The sequence below is a fragment of the Acomys minous genome (assembly GCF_964271855.1).
Source record: "Acomys minous genome assembly, chromosome: 2".
Lineage (NCBI taxonomy): Eukaryota > Metazoa > Chordata > Mammalia > Rodentia > Muridae > Acomys > Acomys minous.
In genome coordinates, this window is record NC_140484.1 from 59,602,472 (window position 1) to 59,613,946 (window position 11,475).

At 51.0% G+C, this 11,475-nt stretch overlaps 1 protein-coding gene across 2 annotated transcripts in view; it reads right to left on the reverse strand.

The window, feature by feature from the left end:
* Window positions 1–5,467, reverse strand: part of INPP5A (inositol polyphosphate-5-phosphatase A) — a 192,902-nt gene extending 187,435 nt beyond the window's left edge. The window contains exon 1 of one of the 2 annotated variants that reach the window (XM_084766895.1): window positions 4,799–5,462. In XM_084766895.1, the coding sequence (XP_084623021.1) occupies window positions 4,799–4,873 (75 nt within the window). In that variant the 5' untranslated portion in view covers window positions 4,874–5,462. Of the gene's footprint in view, window positions 1–4,798 lie in introns of both variants that reach the window. The other variant, XM_084766896.1, reaches the window with a different exon arrangement.
* Window positions 5,468–11,475: the final 6,008 nt, after the last annotated feature.

An 11,475-nucleotide genomic window follows, 5' to 3' on the forward strand; every position in this document is an offset into this window, starting at 1 on the left:
GAGTACTTGTTGCTCTTGAGGAGGACCCAAGTTTGATTTCAGCACTGTCTATAACTCCACTCCAGAAGATGTGAAGGCCTCTTCTAACCTCTATGGGCACCAGGTACATGTGTGCTACACAGACATACACGTAGACAAAACACCCACACACCTAGAATAAATGAGAGTGTGTGTGTGTGTGTGTGTGTGTGTGTGTGTGTGTGTGTAGTTTTTTAAAAGAAAATAAGTGAGATTGCCATGTATAGCATGATAACTCCTCCAGAGAAGGGCAGTTTCTTCAGGATTCACTAAGTCCTCTCTGCAAGGCACACACACACACCCTGAGAACTGAAAACACCCATCCATAGTACATATACACAAGAGTTCCCAATGGTTTTCACAACCAAGATGCAAAACCAATCCAAATGCCCACTAACTCATGACTGGACAAACACAAACACACAGGGACACCTGTCCGTCCATAGAAAGAAAGGAAGCATTGATGTATGCTGCCACAGAAAGAATTCCGATGGCTGCTTGCTAGGTTTAAAAAAAAAAAAGCCAGACACAAAAGCCCCATGCTCCACGGGTCTACATCCAGGATCCAGGAACCTCCATAACAGACAAATGCACAGAGACAGCAGACATACTAGTGGTGGGCAGTAGCAATGGAAGGTGGCAGCCAATGTATAGGGCTTCTCTTTGAGATGACGTCAGTGTTCTAGAGCCGACTGCAAGGAAATGACCCTAGTCCTGACACCCAGAGTCCTCGAGTGAAGAAGTGTGGGGCAGAAGCTGGGAAGAGGAGTGAGGTGGAGGCTGCCCTCATGAAGGCTGCTACGGAGGACATAACAGGCCTGTGGGAGCCACAGCCATAGCCCCTTCCACACTGATGAGGAAACCCTGGCAAAGACGATAAATCCAAAGAGGTAGGAGGGAGAGGGAAGTGGGTCAAGGTGTCTGCCGGGAGTCCACCCACACAGTTCTGACTTGCCTCTCACCATCCCCATGGCTCAAGAACACCTACTGACTAGGGACATTTGGTCCCCACTAACACTGCCAGTTCTGCAAGACCACATCTGCCTGGAAAGGGTCACTTGGGAGTTAACTAAGCAAAGCAGGAAACCAGCTCCAAATGACATCTTACTCTAAATACATAGCAGGACCAAAGGCCAGCACGGCCTGACCATGTAAGGGTGGGAGAACCCTGAAGCACGCCTGCAAGCATCCACCTTCTCAGCTCACTACTAGTCACCAAGTGAGGAGCCTAGAGCTACAAATGTACTATTGGTCAAAGCACCAGCCAGATCAGCAGAGCGATCACCGCCACGGCCTGGCTCATCCATTCCCTCTCCCCAAGGGACAACCAATCAAACTAGGAATCAACTAGAAAGTCACAGATGCCCCTGGCTACCTGGAAAGAGGCTTCTGAGGGGTCACCAGCTGAGGCAACGGCCCTCAGAGAACAAACGGGCTGAAGATTCTTCCTCCAAAGGGTGACTGAGCCAAGACTGGTTTTTCCTAACACTGTGCAAATGACTTTAACTGCCTCACTCCCACCCAAGAAACCCTGGAGCTTCCCTGCCTCGGTGCTAGGTGACGTGACCAATGCCCCTGCCAGCAAACAGAGTGTCCGCTTGAGTGTTCTGTGCTGAACATTTTCAGTCTTGACATTTAACATAATAACTATTGAGAGTCCCCCCCCTCTCTCCCTCCCTCTCCCTCCCTCCCCCCTACTCCTCCTCCTCCTCCTCCTCCTTCTTCTTCTCTTTCTCTCTCTCTCTCTCTCTCTCTCTCTCTCTCTCTCTCTCTCTCTCTCTCTCAGGTCTTCCACAGTTCTTTTAAGAACATGAAACAAATCTGCCTACAGCGATGCATTTGGACAACACTGTGAGGTCAAAGGGGTAGAAGCAAGCTGAAGGCCCTCAGCAGCACAGCTCAGTAACTGTAATGGGCCACCCTGCCAGGCAAGGATGCCAGCCAGGATTGCTGGTGAGACAAGAGCAGGCTGAACAAGATGTTCTGGAGATCCCCGGGTAGTGACGACAAAGCTATGATTAAAATTTACATACACGGGCTGGGGCCTATAGCTAAGCAGGGAAGGCTGGGGTTCAATGCCCATTTTTAAAAAATTTACATGGTGTTTTAAGAGGGGTCACATCTGGATTAGGAAGAGGAGGGAAGACGTTCAAAACTACAAATGCAGAAACAAACCACCTACTGCTTGTGCATAAAAGGAAAAAATGTCCTTCAGAGCCAGCATGACTATTTCAAATCGGACACTTTCCTCCTGGGAACTGACTCCTTTAGGCAGCAGCTAAGGCGCTGGGCAGGGTAGAGCTTGTTTCCCACAGCAAGAACTCTTTTATAGTCCTGAAAACCGCTGGAGAGGCAGTGTCACCAGGGGCACATGGCACACCAAGATGCACAGTCAATCACAAGCACATTTTCTGAGTCTGGTACAGCCGAGGAATTAAATTCTAGCTCACTTGAGAACTCACCACTTTCTCTACTCAGTTTCTTTCCCACAGCACCCACCATGGAAGCAGACCCCAGAGTACGAGTGTGCCCTTCCTGGCCATTCCAATGAGGGTATGCCTGGCCCTGGGGACTGGTTCAGAATTAACTTAGGTATAAGTCACCAAGATAAATACTCCTTTTAGATAGAAATGCAGTGCAAAACTCCAGAGAACCTTAAGAAAAAAGTAAAAACTCAAAGAACATGTTGCTAAACAAAAATGAGGTGAGCCGGGCATGGAGGTGTACCGTGTTTAATCCCAGAAGAGGCAGGTGGATCTTCGTCTGCCTGGTCTACACAGTGAGTTCTAGGCCAGCCAGGGCCGCATAATAAGTCCCTTGATTCCCAAAACAAGGTGAATTAAATCACCCCCTTTAATATCAGAGAGAGAGAGAAAATATGTGTGTATATGATTGAAACACAACAACAACAACAAAAAAAAACTCTAGAACTGAGAATTACTAGAAAGAATGTTCTTCACAGCAAAATTCTTTTTCCCCTGGAGATGAAAGTGCCCCACCATGCCTAATTTTCCTGACATTTCTGAGGCTTTGAAGCCACAGCTAACGGATCTGAATCATCTGAACAAAACCACGCTACAGTGACATCTTACTGGAAGGGCCTAGAATAGAACGCTAAATATATGGCCACACACCCATACAGGGAAAACTATCACACGTGAAACTACTTCGAGTTGGCCATAACTTGAGAGGGCAGACAGTGCCTCTCTAGCAGGGAGCTACAACGCACTTCATGTCTAAAAGCGAAAATAACAAAATACAGCGATAACGCCTGCCTTCTACTAATAAAAAACAAACAAACAAAACAAGCATACGCTGTCTGTGAACTCAGCTCAATGAAACTCTTCTCTCATGCATGCTGCCAGAAAGGAAACAGGACCCTCCCCTGAAATCTACATCGGGCCTGTGTCCAAGCCCTGGCATTGTCCCAGCTCTTCACCTAGGCAAGGGGAGAGAAAGGGAGAAAGGGGAGTACGCGGCTCCATAGTTCCCATCTGTGGCGTTACCCTTTCTTCTTAACCAAGCATGCCACTTGGAGCCGCATTCTGCTTTATTTGGGTTGGCAGTTTAAGTACCAACAGCGGGGTGGCACCGTGGCTGCAATGCTGAAGTAGGTCAGCCTCAGCCTGCTCCAGGGAGCTCCCAGTGCCTCAGGCCTCAGCTCCCTTCTGCCTCCCAGAGGAGAAAGGCCAGGGTTCCCGGGGTGGGACTAGGGACAAGAGAAGTGGTCCTGCAAGATAAACGCCTTTGGCATCATTTTTCTTTGGCCTTGAAGAGCTTTTCGGCACCTTTTCATTTAGTAAACAAGGAATATAAAGTCCTCCAGGGCTTGGATAGAGGCTGCCTCATTTGAGAACTAGCACGATTACAAGTTACATGGCAAAATGAGGGGTGCCTCCTCACACTTGAGGGACTCCCGGGGGACAGGACAGAGGGATGAGGTCTAGAGGCCAGGTCTCAGGCTATGGCTCTCAAGGTTTGGGTTTGAGGTCTGCTGGGACTTCGTGAAGAAGGCTCAGGGACAGGGTGCAGGAGAAGAATTGGAGACCAGGGTTCCTGCTTGGGAGGCGGGAGGCGAGGGTAGGTGCAGGATCTGAGGTTTTGGGTCAGTGTGCGCTGGGTTGAAGGACAAGGGACCAAATTCTGAAAGCTGTGTCTCTGGGGTCAGAATTCAGACTTTGAGAATCAATCAGAGTCAGAGACTGAGGGGCCAGGATTGAGTCGGGAGACCTGGGGTCAGCATGCGGTTAGGTTTAGAAGCCAGGGCATCCAAGTACCAGGATTCTGCGTCAAAATTCCAGGACAGAACTTGTGGCTCTGGAGTTCGGGAGCAGGAAAGGGATGGGGATTTGCTCTTTTGGGATCACAGCAAGGTACTAGCATCAGGATTCAAGGATCCGGACTTAGGTTGGGTTCCCCGTAGGCTGGGTCAGGACGGGGGTTTAAAAGCTGGGTCTTCCGAGTTTGGTCTCAGGGACTAGACTAGAAAAGCGGTGTCAAGATCCGGGGTGTGTGTAGCTGGAAGTTTCCTGGCCTAGGGTCCATGGCTACGGGGTCAGGGTCTGGGGCCTGGGGGATTCCTGGTCAGGGTCCCCAGCTGTGGGCAGGGGGCATCAGAGTCACACGTCCAAAACACAATTAGCCCAGGGTCCTCGGCTACAGACGGCGCTGTAGGGGCCGGAATTTAGGGTCTCCAGCTGGAAATGAGGATGTCAGGGTCCCGGGCTTGGAGACTCCTGCCCGGCAGCCGCCCCTCCCTAACCGACGGCGCGGCACTTACGTCGTCGAAGAGCGAGCCCACGTTGGCCGTGACCAGCAGGACCGCGGTGCCGGGGGCGGCCGCCTTCCCCGCCATGGTACCCGGGCGGAGCGGGCGCTGGACTGGGTGGCGGCGGCCGCTTCCTGCGGGGCCGGGCGGGCTGGGGTCTCGCGGGGCCGCGGGGCGTCAGCTGCGCCGAGGGACAGCACCGGGGCGCATCGCGGGCTCGGCGGGTCGGACCGGGCCTGACCAGGGCTCCAGCCTCGCGGTCGCTGGCTCTTCGCTGCTCCGCGGCCCCGCGCCCGCTCGCCGCCGCGCCTCACAGCGGCCCGCGCGCAGCCATTAGACCCGCCGGGAAAGTTCCCGCAGCCGCCGCCGCCGACTCCGGCTGGGGCAAGTCCCGCCCCACAGGGGGTGGGACGCTAGGAGGCGGGGCTGTCGGCACCCCGGGGGCGGGGCTTCTTTATGGGGCGGGGTCTGCGCGCAGCCTACAGACCTGGGTCTTGGGCTCCTCGGCTCAGTGGGCTGGAAGGGCGGGGTCTCAAGCACAAGCTAGGCTGAGGGGTGGGGTCTGTGCAGGGGCGGGGCCCGCTCGCGGGAACTGGGCCTAAGATGGGGCGGAGCCCACACTGGAGCGGGGAGAGGCGGGGGCCCGTGGGGCATTCCTGTCAGTCAGGTCCCGGGGTCCTCCCCTGGTTTTGTGCCCGCCCTGCCGCGGTTACGCGCATATTCCACTCTCCACTCTTATGACGTCACGACCCGCTACCAAAGCGCCTCTTAAAGGAGACGCGCCCTCGGACGGCTGCAGCCGGTGCTCTTTTATCTGCTCTTGTTGGGAGCCCTGGACCTCTTCCCCGATGCTGAACGCGCCTCCAGATGGGGTCCCGGCCCTCGCGGGTACCGGGAGTCTGACGTTGACATATCGTGGGAGGGAGCGAGGTCACGGAGAATTGGGGAGGAGTCTCCTCCCGCCAGGGCTCTGGGTCTCTCATAAACTTGGTCTACCAAGTATATGAGATTTTGCAATTTCCTAACACGTCCACCCAGTTCCTTCTGTAGAACTTTGCTTACGAGTCAGAAAGCTATTGGTATCCAGAAGCAGAAAAATAAAAAAAAATCCTTTAGAAACAAGCGTATTGGTGTACTCCTGTAATCCTAGTATTCGCGGAAGCTGTGTGATTACTGTGAGTTCGAGGCCAGCAGGGGCTACAACTTGAGACCATTTCCCCTTCTCCCCGACCCCACCCCCAAAAGAAAAAGTTCAGAGTAGGTGCTTGGACAGTCAGCTGTGGCCACGTGCCACACCCAGGAACAGTTCCCAGAGTTGGGGATGTGGTCAGTTGAGGGGGGAGTAGATTTTAGCCACCTTAGAGAGCTCAGGCGGCAGGTTGGTGGTGAGGAGGGGAAGGTGGGTTATGGGGGGGGAGCGGTTAATGCTAGTTAGAAAATTAGAGTCAGTCCTAGATGTAGAATGTATCAAGAAATTTCTCTAAGGTAGAGTCAGCTGCTCCTGGAGGTGGAACAGAGCTGGTAGCAAACATAGAGTGAGCTGGGCCACCTTTGCTAGTCTAGGCCACCAGAAAGCCCTGCCCAGTGGCACTGCTGCCGGAAAGAAACCAGTGCCACAGACATACCAGAACCCTTTTGCACTGAGAGTTCTTCTAGCAGGTTCGTTCTTTACATTTTTATTTCGTTTGCATGCATGATGTGTATTGGTTCAGGCACACGCGCTACAGAGATCAGAGGACAAGTTCCAGTTACCAGTTTGCTCCTTACCTCATGGATTCTGGGATCTGAACTCATGTCATCAGGCTTGGTGGCAAGTGCTCTTACTCACTGAACCATCTTGCCTGCCGTAGATGGACTTTTCAAAGGTAACAAGTAACAGCCAGAATTCATTTTAGCTGTGCGTTTACTTAACCCAATAGATGTGAACACCATCCAATGTGTAACGAGCATCTAGCAATGTTGTTGTTGTTGTTTTGTTTTGTTTTTCAAGACAGGGTTTCTCTGTGTAGCCTTGGCTTTCCTAGACTCTCAGTGTAGACCAGGCTGGCCTCAAACTCACAGGGATCCACCTGCCTCTGGCTCCCGAGTGCTGGGATTAAAGGCGTGCGCCACCACCCGGCTCTTTTAGCAATGTTTGAGCTTCCACAGCAAGGCTTTGAAGTGAGTGTCTGATGCTGGCCGCGCAGTGCCCAGTATGCACATGCTCTCCGCCAAGTGTTTTCTAACTCTTGGCACCATCCAAAAAAGAATTCAGAGATGGGACAAAGTAAAGAGTTAAGAGAATGTAGTGTTACAGAAGGAAAGTGCACACTCAAGGAAGCAGCATGCCATGCCCATGATCTTGGATACACTGTCTCACAGGCAAGCTTTAGAAAAAGAGACAACTATTCAAGAGTTAAAGTGGGAAAAAGAAATTCCAAGAGTGGGTTGGCACTTTCCCAAAATTGGGTTTATTTTATTCTTTTCTGTCCTCATGGGGTTGGGTATGTCATGGTGCCAGATGCATGATGGGAACAGGCAAACTTGCACTGCTGATGACATGGAACCGCTGCTATAAAGAAGCGAAGACTAGCTGGCGGCCGTACTCCTCCCAGTGTTTTGGGTAGTTTTGTCTACACTTTGCACAGTCATGCAAAGTGATGTCCTGCTACTGCTGCAGAAGCTCTGCAGTACCATCAGACTCAAGCTGCTATGATGCAGTTTGCCTCTCTTTTTCTCTCTCCCTAGTCTACCTCACAGCCCTTTTACTCCACAAAAATCCATCCATCAGCCGATGGCCACTCCATTCAGTACCAAGTGTCTGCTGTGAACTTAATTATGTACCCTATCCTGAATCCATAAACTTATGCCCTAACTCTACATGTGGTTATTAAGAAATAAGGCCTATCTTGGAGCCTTTAAAGTTATATGGGGTGTAAGGGAGGATTCTGATCTACTGGGATCAGTGTCCTTATAAAAAGTAGGACCAGAGAGCACCACTCCACTATCAGCCCCCCGCCCCCCCATCCCTAGCTGCACACAAAAGGTCATATGAGCTGGAACTTGAAATTCCAGCCTCTGGAGCCGTAAGAAATAAACTCCTACAGTCAGATCCCCTAAGGATCTGTATCACTTTGCCATCCCAGCCAAGCTGCATAATACAGTCTTTATTCATATTTTTGTAACAAAGCAAACACATGCGGAACATTATCTTGTCTGTTGTTTGTTTGTTTTGTTGTGGTTTTGTTTCTCGTTGTTCTGAGGGTGGGGACAAGGTCTCACATAGCTAGGGCTGGCCCTAAACGCCTAATCCTCTCAGGTCCACCTCCGAAAGGCTGAATAAGAGTACACCACTGTACCTGCCAAGCATACCCTTAATAGAAACCAAATATAGGGCACGCTGTTCCCTGGATTCTGTTTTGAAAGTGGTGACATCGCTTCCTTGCCTCCCCTCAGGCCATCTTCTCCCTCGTATCCCAGCAACTCCCTGGCCAAGGTGAGCGTTGTCCTAGCCTCCTTTCTTCATAAACATCGCATTCTCTCCTTCCTTTCCCCTTCCAAGTATGGCTCACCCACACAGGCTTAGCCCTCTCTTATACCTGTTATCCCACAGCCATTGTGGACTCCTCCGGTACCCTGGTGGGTAATCCTAGCCCCATTCTAACACCCCTACCTTATCATAGCCTCATCCCTCCCATCATCCATGACTACAATACCTCCAAGTCCAAGCACCTTGCCCTCCCTCTGACCTTCAACTTCTCTTCCACAACACACACACACACACACACACACACAAAGACACCCACACAGGCACGTATGCACATGCCTCAGCTTCCAGCCTTCGTCTGCTTCTCCAGGGTGCAGGCCCTCTCATGCACCCCTCCCTCACCTCTCCCTATTCCTTACTTTTTTTTTTTTCTGACTCCCAAGGATGATTACATGAGCTCTGATTCTGCTCCCAAGGTAGAAAAAACTCAACTAGAAAACAAAACTAAACTAAACAAGAACAGGTACTCCCACCGCCAAGGTACCCTCATACTCAGGGGACACATCCACAGACCACAGGATCTCCTGGATTCTCACAAGTGTCCTCATCACTAAAGATGTCAACAAAAATCCTGCCCCCCCCCCCTGAACCACCAGCCACCCTAGCAGTTGTTCTTACACTTTGCTGTGGAAATACTTGCAGTCTGCTCGTCCTGCAGCAGCAGCAGGCTGCTGGTATCTGGTAGCTACTCTGTGACTCCCCAGCTCTTCAGGGAGATGAGGCACCAATCTCACATCCAGAACATTCCCCCAGCCCTGAGTTGTAACATCAGCTCACAGGCTGGCCTATGCCTCTGCTTTTACTAAAACCCTCCTTTATCCTGTACCTTGATGTATCACTGCAACTTTCTGCCTTTACTGCAACCTGGTCCTAAATGTGTCCTGGAGTCTCTTCCAGAGCTTCAGCTTAGCTCCTCATGCCCACATACTGTACCAAGGCGTGATACAAGATTCCTACTGGCTTTCTAGGTCAGTGGCCAGTTCCCAGGCTGGATCTCAGCCACCCTCCCAATGTGCCTGATGCCTCTTTTCACTCCTGGATGTTTGTGCTAATGGTCATGGCACACCTGCTAGTACCTTCCTACACTGTGGAGTACATCTCTCCTACCCATCCCCTTCATCTCCTTTGCTAGGCTCCTTATGTGCCCCACCCAAGTCCTGGGGTCCTGATTGTGCACTTCCTGGGGGACATACTTCCTCCTGGCTGACCTCATGGGTCCCACACCCTGCCTTGGGGCCTTCACAAACTGTTTGTGACTCAGAGAAAGCTTTCACAAATCTATAAGTCCCTTTCCTTCTCCAATCTGTATCTAAAGCATCCCCGTAGTGACACTCTAGCTCTGACCTCAGGACCATGGCATGGCAACCACCTGTCTCATTAGCCTCACTTGTCTCCTCTTACCTCGGGCCCCACACAGGCCTTTTCCTCCATGTGACCTCCCATTCGCTTGCCCCTGTACACTATCACAGTGTTATGGAGCTGGCCACATAAAAAAGTTCTCATCAAATATTTATTATATGAATCAGTGAGACGTCAGGCCCAGCACAAAGCTGGATCCAGAGCCATCCAATCTTCAGGAAGAAATGGTGCTCGTGTCACCCAAACTCAAGCCCACATTTCTAAAAGCAGGAAAGGGGCTCTTTTTCCTGTGCTTTCCTCACCTCCCGGATGCGGTCCAGGGTCTCTGTGTTCCCAGGACCAAGATAAAATGAGAAGGGCTCCAAAGCCCTGTGTCCTGTGCAGGACAGATGTGAGCCCATCTGGTCAGTGAAGGGCAGAAGTTGGAGGTGGTTACAGAGATGGTGTGATTCCTCCCTGATATGGTGACACCCGTTCTTTTTGGACCAGAGGGCTTGAGGCTCCCAGGAAGGAAACTAGGCCTGAGCCATTTGCTAAACTCTATGTTGTAACCCTTCCTAGAAAGAGCCACACACTGGCCACATCATTACTGAGTCTAAGAGAACACCAGTGTCTGCAGATCCAGAGCCAGCCGAAGGTTGAAGCCTTACAACACAGCACTCAGGAGGCAAAGGCAGGCAGATCTCTAGGTGATTTCAAGGCCAGCCTAGTCTACAAAGTGAGTCCAGGACAGCTAAGGCTACACAGAGAAACCCTGTCTCAAAAACAACAAAAATAAAAACAAGACTATACTTAAAAAAATCCAGGCTTTAATATCCCTGCTACTACCTACCCGAACACTGAGGTTAAGTGACTTAATGGATAATTTTGTGTACACAGAGGGCCTATCTGGGTACCGAGTGGAGAGAATCCAAGGTCCCATCCTCTTTTGGTAGGGGAAGAGGACTAGGGAGTCCCTTAAGATGGGATATGTTTTTAATTTGTGTGTATGAGTGAGTGTGTGGTGTGTGTGTGTGTGTGTGTGTGTGTGTGTGTGTGTGTGTGTGTGTGTGTATGTGTATACAACCGTATACAACCTGTGAGAGCTGTGAAAGTCAGTTCTTTCCTTCCAATATGTAGATCCTGGGCATTAAACTGAGCCTTTCAGACGAGGCAACATGCATCTTCACCCACTTTTAACTTCTAGTTAGACATACTTGTTTACTTGTTTTGAGGAAAGGTCCCACTTTGTTGCCAAGGCTGGCCTTGAACTCATGGTGATCCGCCTGCCTCAAAATTCTAAATCGCGGGTGTGGGCCAACATGCCCAGTTGAGCCTAGAGTTTGCTGATGGGACACGTGTCCCATCACCTGAGAGCCCTGCAGGAAAGGAGGGAAGCTCTGCGTCTCAAGGGTCCTCTCCTCACTGATAGGACTGGTAGCAGTTACCGCCTGCAGGCGCCAGGTATATGAGAGTGGGTCACAATGTGCACTGCTGCTCCTCAGGACTGTGTCTGTTCCATACCTGAGAAAATAAAGGCTGGAGAGATGGCTCAGTGCTTAAGAGTGGTTACAATGCCTTCCTAAGGACCTGAGTTCTATTCCCAGCACCCACATCAGGCAGCTTTCAACTGCCTATAAGGCTAGCTCCAAGGGAATGTGACTTCTGTGGGCACTTGTATTCATGTGCATATACCCACACACACACACACATATATATATACCCAGTTAAAATAATATAAATAAATAGTTTTAAAATGAGAGTTCCAAACTAAGGAGCATAGGCGAGGGCAGGCCTCAAACAGGACTCCAGAGCAGTGCCTACT